This window comes from Tachypleus tridentatus, chromosome 10, assembly GCF_004210375.1.
Source record: "Tachypleus tridentatus isolate NWPU-2018 chromosome 10, ASM421037v1, whole genome shotgun sequence".
Classification (NCBI taxonomy): domain Eukaryota; kingdom Metazoa; phylum Arthropoda; class Merostomata; order Xiphosura; family Limulidae; genus Tachypleus; species Tachypleus tridentatus.
Genome location: NC_134834.1, coordinates 100,937,377 through 100,952,699, shown reverse-complemented (window position 1 = coordinate 100,952,699; position 15,323 = coordinate 100,937,377). Strand labels below are relative to the sequence as shown.

The following is a 15,323-nucleotide window of genomic DNA, read 5'->3' as shown; positions in this document are numbered from 1 at the left end:
ATTACAGTGTCTTGACTGGAAGCACTTCTTCAGTACAGTGTCTTGACTGGAAGCACTTCTTCATTACAGTGTCTTGACTGGAAGCACTTCTTCATTACAGTGTCTTGAATGGAAGCACTTCATTACAGTGTCTTGACTGGAAGCACTACCTCATTACAGTGTCTTGACTGGAAGCACTACTTCATTACAGTGTCTTGACTGGAAGCACTTCTTCATTACAGTGTCTTGACTGGAAGCACTTCTTCATTACAGTGTCTTGACTGGAAGCACTACTTCATTACAGTGTCTTGACTGGAAGCACTACTTCATTACAGTGTCTTGACTGGAAGCACTACTTCATTACAGTGTCTTGACTGGAAGCACTTCTTTATTACAGTGTCTTCACACTCATTTAATCATAATTTAAATAATGGATTATTTTATGTGACACTAACAGATGTAACTGATCTTCATAAATAAACAATTACATTGATTAATTCACTTACTCTTCCTGTACCCAAAACCAGACCCATAAAAATCCCAGAATAAGTATCTTGAGGAGCCTCACAAAACTCAAAATGGTGAAGAAAAGGAAGATGTAGGGAAGCTGAACAGTATGGTAAACATGTCATCATGTAGGGAAGCTGAACAGTATGATAAACATGTCATCATATAGGGAAGCTGAACAGTATGGTAAACATGTCATCATGTAGGGAAGCTGAACAGTATGGTAAACATATCATGTAGGGAAGCTGAACAGTATTATAAACATGTCAACATGTAGGAAAGCTGAACAGTATGGTAAACATGTCATCATGTAGGAAAGCTGAACAGTATGGTAAACATGTCATCATGTAGGGAAGCTGAACAGTATGATAAACATGTCATGTAGGGAAGCTGAACAGTATGGTAAACATGTCATCATGTAGGGAAGCTGAACAGTATGGTAAACATGTCATCATGTAGGGAAGCTGAACAGTATGGTGAACATATCATGTAGGGAAGCTGAACAGTATGGTAAGCATGTCATCATGTAGGGAAGTTGAACAGTATGGTGAACATGTCATCATGTAGGGAAGCTGAACAGTATGGTAAACATGTCATCATGTAGGGAAGCTGAACAGTATGGTAAACATATCATCATGTAGGGAAGTTGAAGAGTATGGTAAATATGTCACCATGTATGGAAGTTGAAGAGTATGGTAAACATGTCACCATGTATGGAAGTTGAAGAGTATTGTAACATGTCGACATGTATAGAACCTGAAGAGTATTGTAACATGTCAACATGTATAGAACCTGAAGAGTATTGTAACATGTCAACATGTATAGAACCTGAAGAGTATTGTAACATGTCAACATGTATAGAACCTGAAGAGTATTGTAACATGTCAACATGTACAGAACCTGAAGAGTATTGTAACATGTCAAAATGTATAGAACCTGAAGAGTATTGTAACATGTCAAAATGTATAGAACCTGAAGAGTATTGTAACATGTCAACATGTATAGAACCTGAAGAGTATTGTAACATGTCAACATGTATAGAACCCGAAGAAAATGGTAAACACTTACTAAGTTAATGCTTTCCAAAATAATAATGGTCATAAACAGGTTTTGATGTGCAGCCATTTTTTACTGCTATTCATTTGGAAGAAACATTTAATTCGTGTACAAGGTTTTTTTCCTTCCTTAGGTGTTATAAAATGGATTAATTAAACAACAGCTTTCTAAGTTCATATACTCTGTTGCTAAAAGAATCAATTTTATGTTTAATTGAAATATCTACAAACAAGATTCTATATAATTACAAATATCTACAATCAATATGTGGTTTGTGTTTTCATTACAAATAACCTGGGTCAATACAGAACATAAACATCAACAGTTACTGACACCATGTCTTCCAAACGACTATCTACTATTACTGATAACATACCATTTTAATTTTAATACCATCAACAGTTAATGACACCATATCTCCCTGACTACTATCTACTATTACTGATAACACACCTTTCTGATTAACATCCATTTTTTTTCTTCTTTTTCCTGTTCCATTTCTTCTGCAGTTTGAACTGTTGATTAGGATAAGAACAAAACAGATAAGCACAAATGATAAATGAATAAGAACAGAATATTTGTCATAAAGGTGCAATGATATTTAATAACTAGACAGAAATCAAACTAACAATAATCACACAACAAAATTTATTTATTAACAAGAACTAGACTTTTAGATCTGTATTGACTGTTAGTAGCTCACTATAGACAATAACACAAAATGTAACATCTTAGAGAATATGTGTCTATCTTTGTATTCATCTCCACCTTCAAGATGGTCTGATGTAGCAATGGTCGTAAATTATTAAACTCTCTCAGTTTGTCAGTTCATTCAATGGACCTTCCTTAGAGGTTACTACATAAGGTTCTCAGTAGACAATGAACTTGCCTTAATGGTTACTACATATGGTTCTCAGAAGTCAATGGACCTTCCTTAATAGTTACTACATAAGATTCTCAGAAGTCAATAGTCCCTCCTTAATAGTTACTACATAAGGTTCTCAGAAGACAATGGACCTTCCTTAATGGTTACTATGAGGTTCTCAGAAGACAATGGACCTTCCTTAATGGTTACTATGAGGTTATCAGAAGACAATGGACCTTCATTAACAGTTACTACACAAGGTTCTCAGTAGACAATGGACCTTCATTAACAGTTATTATATAAGGTTCTCAGTCTTCTAATGTTTACGAGTTACACTAGCTTGATTGAACTCAGTTTCATTAATGAGTTGGTGAATTAAAAAACTTCATTTTATGTTTGTACTAACAATTAATTCTGCTTTTATTGTTTGTATGCAGTGATTCTTGGTTGTTAAAGTTACTTTTGTGAACTGTTGTTTTTAGCCTTTACAATGTTTTCACAGTTGCAGGTAACAATAATATAAACTAAACAAGTTGGCACAGAGTGAGCACTGTAAATAATAACTAATCACAGCAATACTTTAAACCATCACAACCTATATAAACTATCCAACACATTGTCGACACAAACTATGTACATCAAACACTCTATGTTAACAAAATCTACATTGTTTTCAAGTAACCAACACTTTGTATAAACTAGCTTCATCAACACTCTTTATTAACACTATGTACACAGACCAAGGACATGAACTTACCAGCATGTGATAAACATGCTCTAAAAACATTAACAACACCAACAGTCTATGTAAATTTGTTAAACAAAAATCTTTAGGTAACAATCTACACAGATTAACACCAAAATACACTGTTAGCAGCCTGCACAGACTTGCAGTTACCATAATCTTTATAAAGTAACTACATCAACAATTTTTTGTTATAGTCTACAAAGACTACTCACACACACATAGAATTGTACTTACCACAACCTACATAAAGTAACTACATCAATATATTGCTTTTATTGCTTATATTGTCTAGTCACTCACACACAGACTTTCAGTTACCACAACCTACATAAAGTAACTACATCAATATATTGCTTTTATTGCTTATATTGTCTAGTCACTCACACACAGACTTACAGTTATCACAACCTACATAAAGTAACTAGATCAACACATTTTTTTCATATTCTACACAAATTAGTTACACACAAATTTCTAGTTATTAGAATCTATACAAAGTAACTACATTAATACACTGTTTTTAATGTCTTGTATGTAGCATGTATATAGACTTGAAGTTATCAGAATCTATTTAAAGTAACTAAAGAAAGAAACCCCAAATAACTAGTCACACAAAACACTTCAAGTACACTATGTATAAAACAGAACCATATAACAATTTTCTGTTAATAGTCTACATAAAGAAAGTTTTACAGACACCAGTGTGCATAAATTAACACTGCAAAAACTGTTACAATATTTATATATGTTAACATTATTAACATGGTATATACAAGTAGTCCAACATCTACTCACATTTTAAAATGTTTCTTTGTTCTAGCTCCTCAGGTGTGGGACGTAAACTCAGCCTCCTGGGTGGAAGATATAACAAGGCTTAAAGTATAACATTATGATACACTATTATACAGGAAAATAAACCTTATTCATGTTATAGTTACTAAATTATCCAATACAAAGTGTGTAACAGATTTAAACTGTTTACTTGGTGGTTGTACATAAGTTACATTGATTATTATAACTGTTGCTCATTACTAACAGTTACAAATTTATTAATTACAAGATAATGTACAATTGTAGTTTGTTTACAGTTTAGTGGTTATAAACCTGATAGTTAATACAATGGTGGCTGCTCATCTCTTGCTTTCTGTATGGAGACTGTACTTTTATTACTTAGTGCATGATAGCTGAACCTGTCATTATACTGTGGCTGATCCTGTACATTTAATATATGATAGTTCTACCTGTCATTATACTGTGGCTGATCCTGTACATTTAATATATGATAGTTCTACCTGTCATTATACTGTGGCTGATCCTGTACATTTAATATATGATAGTTCTACCTGTCATTATACTGTGGCTGATCCTGTACATTTAATATATGATAGCTGAACCTGTCATTATACTGTGGCTGATCCTGTACATTTAATATATGATAGTTCTACCTGTCATTACACTCTGGCTGATCCTGCATATTTAATATATGATAGTTCTACCTGTCATTACACTCTGGCTGATCCTGTATATTTAATATCTGATAGTTCTATCTGTCATTACACTGTGGAGGTCCTCTATATTTAATATATGATAGTTCTACCTGTCATTACAGAGTGGAGGTCCTCTATATTTAATATATGATAGTTCTACCTGTCATTACACCGTGCAGGTCCTCTATATTTAATATATGATAGTTCTACCTGTCATTACACCGTGGAGGTCCTCTATATTTAATATATGATAGTTTTACCTGTCTTTACAGTGTGGAGGTCCTCTATATTTAATATATGATAGTTCTACCTGTCATTACAGTGTGGAGGTCCTCTATATTTAATATATGATAGTTCTACGTGTCATTACACTGTGGAAGTCCTCTATATTTAATATATGATAGTTCTATCTGTCATTACACTGTGGCCGATACTGTATATTTAATGTGATAATTGTACCTGTCATTACACTGTGGCTGATACTGTATATTTAATATATGATAGTTCTATCTGTCATTACAGTGTGAAGGTCCTCTATATTTAATATATGATAGTTCTACCTGTCATTACACTGTGGAGGTCCTCTATATTTAATATATGATAGTTTTACCTGTCATTACACTGTGGAGGTCCTCTATATTTAATATATGATAGTTCTACGTGTCATTACACTGTGGAAGTCCTCTATATTTAATATATGATAGTTCTATCTGTCATTACACTGTGGCCGATACTGTATATTTAATGTGATAATTGTACCTGTCATTACACTGTGGCTGATACTGTATATTTAATATATGATAGTTCTATCTGTCATTACAGTGTGAAGGTCCTCTATATTTAATATATGATAGTTCTACCTGTCATTACACTGTGGAGGTCCTCTATATTTAATATATGATAATTTTACCTGTCATTACACTGTGGAGGTCCTCTATATTTAATATATGATAGTTCTACCTGTCATTACACTGTGGAGGTCCTCTATATTTAATATATGATAGTTCTACCTGTCATTACACTGTGGAGGTCCTCTATATTTAATATATGATAGTTCTATCTGTCATTAGTGTGGAGATCCTCTATATTTAATATATGATAGTTCTACCTGTCATTACACTGTGGAGGTCCTCTATATTTAATATATGATAGTTCTACCTGTCATTACACTGTGGAGGTCCTCTATTTAATATATGATAGTTCTATCTGTCATTAGTGTGGAGATCCTCTATATTTAATATATGATAGTTCTACCTGTCATTACAGTGTGGAAGTCCTCTATATTTAATATGTGATAGTTCTACCTGTCATTACACTGTGGCTGATACTGTATATTTAATATATGATAGTTCTATCTGTCATTACAGTGTGAAGGTCCTCTATATTTAATATATGATAGTTCTACCTGTCATTACACTGTGGAGGTCCTCTATATTTAATATATGATAGTTTTACCTGTCATTACACTGTGGAGGTCCTCTATATTTAATATATGATAGTTCTACCTGTCATTACACTGTGAAGGTCCTCTATATTTAATATATGATAGTTCTACCTGTCATTACACTGTGGAGGTCCTCTATATTTAATATATGATAGTTCTATCTGTCATTAGTGTGGAGATCCTCTATATTTAATATATGATAGTTCTACCTGTCATTACACTGTGGAGGTCCTCTATATTTAATATATGATAGTTCTACCTGTCATTACACTGTGGAGGTCCTCTATTTAATATATGATAGTTCTATCTGTCATTAGTGTGGAGATCCTCTATATTTAATATATGATAGTTCTACCTGTCATTACAGTGTGGAAGTCCTCTATATTTAATATATGATAGTTCTATCTGTCATTACACTGTGGAAGTCCTCTATATTTAATATATGATAGTTCTACCTGTCATTACACTGTGGAGGTCCTCTATATTTAATATATGATAGTTCTACCTGTCATTAGTGTGGAGATCCTCTATATTTAATATGTGATAGTTCTACCTGTCATTACACTGTGGAGGTCCTCTATATTTAATATGTGATAGTTCTACCTGTCATTACACTGTGGAAGTCCTCTATATTTAATATATGATAGTTCTACCTGTCATTACACTGTGGAAGTCCTCTATATTTAATATATGATAGTTCTACCTGTCATTACACTGTGGAAGTCCTCTATATTTAATATATGATAGTTCTACCTGTCATTACACTGTGGAAGTCCTCTATATTTAATAAATGATAGTTCTACCTGTCATTACACTGTGGAACTCCTCTATATTTAATATATGATAGTTCTACCTGTCATTACACTGTGGAGGTCCTCTATATTTAATATATGATAGTTCTACCTGTCATTACACTGTGGAAGTCCTCTATATTTAATATATGATAGTTCTACCTGTCATTACACTGTGGTTGATCCTCTATATTTATTATATGATAGTTCTACCTGTCATTACACTGTGGAGGTCCTCTATATTTAATATGTGATAGTTCTACCTGTCATTACACTGTGGAGGTCCTCTATATTTAATATGTGATAGTTCTACCTGTCATTACACTGTGGAAGTCCTCTATATTTAATATATGATAGTTCTACCTGTCATTACACTGTGGTTGATCCTCTATATTTAATATATGATAGTTCTACCTGTCATTACACTGTGGAGGTCCTCTATATTTAATATATGATAGTTCTACCTGTCATTACACTGTGGAGGTCCTCTATATTTAATATATGATAGTTCTACCTGTCATTACACTGTGGAAGTCCTCTATATTTAATATATGATAGTTCTACCTGTCAGTATACTGTGGCCGATACTGTATATTTAATATATGATAACTGTACCTGACATTATACTGTAGCTGATACTGTATATTTAATGTGATAACTGTACCTATCATTATACTGTGGCTGATCCTGCATATTTAATATATGATAGTTCTACCTGTCATTACACTGTGGCTGATCCTGTATATTTAATATACGATAACTGTACCTATCATTATACTGTAGCTGATACTGTATATTTAATGTGATAACTGTACCTATCATTATACTGTGGCTGATCCTGTATATTTAATATATGATAGTTCTATCTGTCATTACAGTGTGGAGGTCCTCTATATTTAATATATGATAGTTCTACCTGTCATTACAGAGTGGAGGTCCTCTATATTTAATATATGATAGATCTACCTGTCATTACAGAGTGGAGGTCCTCTATATTTAATATATGATAGTTCTACCTGTCATTACACCGTGGAGGTCCTCTATATTTAATATATGATAGTTTTACCTGTCTTTACACCGTGGAGGTCCTCTATATTTAATATATGATAGTTCTACCTGTCATTACAGTGTGGAGGTCCTCTATATTTAATATATGATAGTTCTATCTGTCATTACACTGTGGCCGATACTGTATATTTAATGTGATAATTGTACCTGTCATTACACTGTGGCCGATACTGTATATTTAATGTGATAATTGTACCTGTCATTACACTGTGGCTGATACTGTATATTTAATATATGATAGTTCTATCTGTCATTACAGTGTGAAGGTCCTCTATATTTAATATATGATAGTTCTACCTGTCATTACACTGTGGAGGTCCTCTATATTTAATATATGATAGTTTTACCTGTCATTACACTGTGGAGGTCCTCTATATTTAATATATGATAGTTCTACCTGTCATTACACTGTGGAGGTCCTCTATATTTAATATATGATAGTTCTACCTGTCATTACACTGTCAAGGTCCTCTATATTTAATATATGATAGTTCTACCTGTCATTACACTGTGGAGGTCCTCTATATTTGATATATGATAGTTCTATCTGTCATTAGTGTGGAGGTCCTCTATATTTAATATATGATAGTTCTACCTGTCATTACACTGTGGAGGTCCTCTATATTTAATATATGATAGTTCTACCTGTCATTACACTGTGGAGGTCCTCTATATTTAATATATGATAGTTCTACCTGTCATTACACTGTGGAGGTCCTCTATATTTAATATATGATAGTTCTACCTGTCATTACACTGTGGAGGTCCTCTATATTTAATATATGATAGTTCTACCTGTCATTACACTGTGGAGGTCCTCTATATTTAATATGTGATAGTTCTACCTGTCATTACACTGTGGCTGATATAGTTCTACCTGTCATACACTGTGGAGGTATATAATATGATAGTTCTACCTGTCATTACACTGTGGAAGTCCTCTATATTTAATATATGATAGTTCTACCTGTCATTACACTGTGGAAGTCCTCTATATTTAATATATGATAGTTCTACCTGTCATTACACTGTGGAAGTCCTCTATATTTAATATATGATAGTTCTACCTGTCATTACACTGTGGAAGTCCTCTATATTTAATATATGATAGTTCTACCTGTCATTACACTGTGGAAGTCCTCTATATTTAATATATGATAGTTCTACCTGTCATTACACTGTGAAAGTCCTCTATATTTAATATATGATAGTTCTACCTGTCATTACACTGTGGAGGTCCTCTATATTTAATATGTGATAGTTCTACCTGTCATTACAATGTGGAAGTCCTCTATATTTAATATATGATAGTTCTACCTGTCATTACACTGTGAAAGTCCTCTATATTTAATATATGATAGTTCTACCTGTCATTACACTGTGGAAGTCCTCTATATTTAATATATGATAGTTCTACCTGTCATTACACTGTGGAGGTCCTCTATATTTAATATGTGATAGTTCTACCTTTAACTACACTGTGGCTGATCCTATATATATTTAGTGATTGATAGCTGTACCTATCATTGCACTGATACCTACATTTTAATACAATTATTGTAATAATACAGGTGTGGGTGTTCCGCTTCATACACTTAGAAGAAGAAAACTGTAACCAACATATAATAATGTTAATAAATGAAAATTCTGTCTGCTGCTAGCATTATTGAATGGTACATATTTTCACATGTGATAAAACCATCACATGCACAGTTATTTTTGAAAGTTTATTAATCTACTTTCTGTTTATGTTATACCAATTATTGTAGCATAAAATCTTAGCCAATAAATCCTATTTTAATAATACACAAGATTTAAGTTTTAATTTTATAAGGAAACATTTTTAAAGAATCCTGAATTTCCCCTAATGTAACACATTTTCCCCCTCTTGTCTATTGTATCTATCACCCCTCAAATACAAAATGAAATGGAAACTACTCACTATAAAATCTTCTTTCCTCAGACATATAATTTTTATTGCCTCCAATTTTGTGTGGTTACAATTCTATTAACCTTATCACTATGGGCTTGGTATAATTTACACATGTTCATCTACACTTTGCACACTAAGTTTTAGCACTATAACTTTTGATACAGCAGGCTTATCCTCACAAAATTTGATAGACTATTACTAAAGATTACAAGTATTTTGTATCCCAAAAATGTGATTTCTTAAATGAAATATTTTTACTAAAGATTTGTTTGTGGAAATACTGTTTCATCACTAGCCTGGGTACAAAGTGATTTCATGTTATGATTATAAAAAAAATTAACCTTTGTCTCGAAAATCTCATATATTATTTGCATAATCTCTACACCTCTTAAATACCTTTCAATCATAAGTTTTCAGTAAGATTTCATATTTTATTTCCTGTACTCTAACTGTGGGGTCTGTTGCTTAACCAACCTCACAAACATTAATAACTATGTGGGGTCTGTTACTTAACCAACCTCACAAACATTAATAAAAAAAAAGGAAATATATGCAAATTATGCTTTTTTCATGTTACAATGACTACATATTGTAAACATAAAAATACAAATGTTTAGTCTAAGTAGCTTAAGTCTCATAACACTATATATTTTATTATACTGACCTTCCAGTCATGCCTAGCTAACATTACACAACTTGCATTGATGATGTGCATGTGCACTCATGTTACGTATCTAATAATATATAACTGACTTTTAGTCTTCCCTGTCTTGGCTGTGTTTCAGTGGACTTATATTTTGTAATATACAGTAAAATTTCAATTATTAAATATTATATATACATTTATAGATTATTACTTTTTTAGAAATAAATTATTAAACTTATTTGTCTTAAAATATAGAACAATAAATCAATTATCTCTTCTCTCTACAACCTTTGTACTTGGTTGTTGCTGGACATGAGTTGTTAAGCCTTTTAAAATTTCACACATGGAGGATATCAAACAAACTTTTTTTAGGTTTTATATAAATACTTGAATAACCAAAAATTCAAATAACTACACTGATACCACAGTATTCCACAATAATTTATTTAGATTTTTAAAAATATCAAACTTCAAGCAGAGTAAAGACACAGCCTACCTCCTTGAAAACTTGTATTGAAAGAACGTGGTAAATTTTTTGTAGACTAAAATGGCTGAGAAAAACACTAAGGGGAGATTCTAATTGTCAATTTGTTATTTACAGATCATATACAGTAGTAATAATATATATAAGGCCCTGTTTCAAACAATGGAAAGAGTTGAATTGGGGCCACCATGTGTGATTCAGTATATAAGCCATATCTCAGAAAGAAGATACAAGATTATTATTTAAAATTCCAGCTCATCAATAAGAGTAATTTGAGTTCCTAAAAAGCTATAGACTTAGTATTTTGACATCACAAACATCTTATTTTAAACAGTGCTGCACTCAACATACCACGTGACTCACTAAAATCTATATTTAGGTGTATTTTTTTAATATTTACTTTTAAATTAAGAAATTATCTTATATATAATATTAGAGTTTGAATTATAATCTACAATTTGATTTCAAACTTATTGACATAAATTCATAATATAGTAGTCCAATAAAATTTTTAATGCAAGTCAACAAATGCAATGACATGGCTTTTGACCCATGAACCATCAAGTAAAGGTAAAATAAAAAATCAGACCCTCCTACCAAACCCACTTAACCGCATTCTTTCTTTTAGGATTTGTTAAAAGTTCTATCTTGCATTTAATTATATATTACCTGTGACCAACAGAAACTCTAGGTTTTCATCCATCAAATGACTGACTGTACTATGTTGTGTTCTAAACAGACTAGCATCAGTTTCACTTATAATACAACTTTGATTTTCACAAGAATCACAATAGCGAGTTTGAATGAAATTGTAACAGGTTTTGTCTCATAGTTAGAGAGCCAAAAAACTGTTGTTTTTTAGAGCAAATCATCTGCTTTTTACCAGTTATTAATCTATATTCTTTGGTGCATTATTTAAATATAAATTATTTTGTGCATTACTACGATCAGTATAAAAAAGGTAAGAGTAAGTGTCAGTCACAACTGAAAACAAGAAAAAACAATATTTGGGGAAGTAATTTATTTCTTGTCCTTCTTGTTTATTCTTAATTTATTTTTTATAGAAGTAACTAAAATGTAAGAACAGGGATCTCTTTAGGTTATGTAAGATAAAGTATATTATAATAATAAATGTGTTTCACAAGGCACTCACACAAGCATGCTATGAGTAATATAATTTGATAGTGTGAAAGTGCTCATTCCCTAACTTACAACTGCACAAATAGTAGTTAGACATGGCTGAAAGGGTAATAAAACAATACAATTTAATTATAAACAGATTTATACTGTAACAAGCTACTTAGGATTCATGAATGTAGTTACAATTTGAAATCATTCTAGGAAGAAAGAAAAAAGGAAAGTAATTTAGATTTCATTTTTTGATGGTTATGAGGTTGGTTAAATTGGAGTGAATAATTTATGGCCACCCTGTATTTCACTTGTCATGAAAAGATATACCGTGTGAGATGGTTTCCCACAGCTTCCCAAATGTCAAGTCTTTCTTGCTCTGTCTGAGAATGAATGATGTTTTTATTGATAAGTTCCTGACGATCAGGTCGCTGAGACAACTTTATTTCTAAGGAATCTTTTCTGGCTACTTTGGCAGCAAGCCGTCCTACAAAACAGGCAAACAGTGACTTAATATGATGTTTCATTTCAAACAAAATTATTTATGCCAAAATTATAATTATTTCTTAGCTACAAAGAAGACTAACCTCTTAATGATCACTTAAATTTATAATTTTCTCTGCAATTTAATTTTAAGCTAATTTTTTTGAAGAATTACTTTAATTTACATTAATTTCTATTGTCCTTTTTCTGTACTGTACTGAAACAAATGATTCAAAGGAATGTTTCTGAGACACTTGCCAAAATCAAAAATACACCCATGTCTTTTGAAGTGATAAAATCTACCACCCTATCTTCCAAGATAGATTGTTTTAATTTTACTTCTGAACTTAAGCAGAATTTAATATTCTGGAAGACATTTCTAAAGTTAAGATGGAGATCTCACAACAATTTTCTGCTACAAAACAATGGCTGACATAATCAACAAAATTCAGGCCTCAATTTTTATATTCATGGAAAACAAACAGCATAAATCAAATTACAATGGATCAGAACTCAGGCCTAACTGTACATATTCAGTAAAAACAAACATAAATTATTATAGATCAGAACTCTGGTCTTTTATACCTATGTAAAATATTTTAATCTACTGTTCTGCTAATACAAGAATAACAAGTCTGTACATATTAAATCAACAACATTAACACATGTCAAAACTCACTACATCTACATGTTCAGGTCCATCAACTCATCCTTCAGTATAATAATGAACAACACAAAAGAAAGCAGGATGAAAAAGTCTCAGTACCATTACTTCCAAACAACTACACTTTATTTAGTCAGTAAGAATCATATGTTCCTCAACATCTCTCCAGCAAACAAGGTTTCAAAGTATTTCATGGGCACGTTCAACAGTATATTTAAAAGTACTCAGAGAGTCACCTACATAACTTTTAATACCACTTCTCCAACATTACAAAAATACATTCATCTGCTGAGAAGGAATGTTAAAGTTTATGTAGAAACCTCTCTACACTAAAAGAATGAAAGTTAAAGTTTACATAAAAACCTATTTATTTACTCATAGAATGAAAGTTAAAGTTTACATAGAAACTTGTCTATTTACTAAAAAATGAAAGTTAAAGTTTACATAGAAACCTGTCTATTTACTAAAAGAATGAAAGTTAAAGTTTACATAGAAATTTGTCTATTTACTAGAAGCTACACCATGCTTGTTATTTCTCCAGTAAAGGAATGTTATCTATCATTCAAAGATAAGTTACCTTCTTCATCATCACCGTAATAGTCTCTCCAGTAAAGAAGATTTTCGTCTATTCCCAGGTTGTACTTGAACTCTATTCCACTGAACGATAGCACCGGAATGGGCTGGTTCTCCTTGTTGTCACTTGTAAAAGGAAATTTCAGGGCTGGAGGAAACTTCGCTACTTTAATCCTAGACAAGTAAAGGATAAAGTGAGGTATTATCAGGGTAGCTTAACTCATTTACATAAATGCAGTTATTACATTCTTAGAGAAACACTATGAAGTAATAGCCAAATGAAAGTTAACCTGAAACATAAATGACTATACACACTGCCTACAGCCTTGAAAACATCTATCCTCACATGTATAACACTACAAGGATACTGCTCACACTACAATGCCCAGATATATAACTTAAAACAAGGTGAATCCATTAGTGACATAAGACAAACAACTAAGATATCACTGCACATACAACTGATCTTGCACACACCACTCTCAGCTGACCTTTAAAATGTCATTAATAATGTTCTAAAGATTTCATTCATATTAGATATATCATAACCAATCACAAACATGTATTAAAATACATCAAATACTTTTGTAACCAATCTGAATTTTGCATACAATGGCCTTTTACATTTTACAGAAAGTCTGCCACATAAATACATATTTGCTGAAACTCTAAGTAAACAAAGATCCAAGTAGAATGTCATTAAGTGTATGAAATAAAATCTACAATACTCAAGTTCAGAATTACTACAACACTGACATGCATCTATTGAAAGTGGATACATAAGAAAGAACTACCACTGTTTATTCATAAATAAATTTTCATAGTATCTCAAAGATGATATTCATCCATACCAGTATTAGCAAAATCAGGGGTCTAATGTTTTCTGAATCATCTGTTTATTCAACTTCACTGTCAAGAAATATTACTTTCTTCACAACATACATTAAGAGATCTCAATCCATCTCTGTAATGTAACTCATCCTCTTCGGTGAACATCTTCCAATTAGCCACTATTCTTTTTTTAGTTAAATAGTCCAAAACTACACTCAGTATTCCAAGTAAAGCTTATTTGGTGATTTGCATAGAGAAAATTACTTCTTTTGACTAGTGTGAATTACTTCAATTGATATAAGAATATGTTAATGTTATCTGAGCTTTGTGCTTGATAACTTCTCTCACCATGCTGGAATCCACACACTAAAATAAAAAAGTCAGGATGTAATTATACTCTCTGAGTTAAACTAAAACAAATGAATGTCAATACACTTATCTACAACAGTTTCCATGGCAAAATCACCATCAATGTAAGAACTGTACTTTAATTGTTCTATTTTATATTTTGGCACTCCTTGTTGGTGGAGGGATGTCTGTGATGATGGTTACGAGGGAAGGAAACTTTTAGAACTAATGTCACAGTCTTAGCACAACAATAACTGTTCAGAATTAAGTTCTCATATCTGACCACAC

At 31.9% G+C, this 15,323-nt stretch overlaps 1 protein-coding gene across 5 annotated transcripts in view; it reads right to left on the bottom strand.

The window, feature by feature from the left end:
• Positions 1-15,323, bottom strand: part of LOC143229962 (phosphatase and actin regulator 1-like) — a 114,252-nt gene that overhangs the window by 52,854 nt on the left and 46,075 nt on the right. For all 5 annotated transcript variants that reach the window (XR_013016138.1, XR_013016139.1, XR_013016140.1 and 2 more), the window contains exons 7-10: positions 13,861-14,030; positions 12,467-12,623; positions 3,951-4,006; positions 1,996-2,057 (exon numbers count right to left, since the gene is read on the bottom strand). Coding sequence is in view for 2 of the 5 variants with exons in the window: in XM_076462854.1 (XP_076318969.1) it covers positions 1,996-2,057; positions 3,951-4,006; positions 12,467-12,623; positions 13,861-14,030 (445 nt within the window). In the remaining 3 variants the exon portion in view is untranslated. The remainder of the gene's footprint in view (positions 1-1,995; positions 2,058-3,950; positions 4,007-12,466; positions 12,624-13,860; positions 14,031-15,323) is intronic.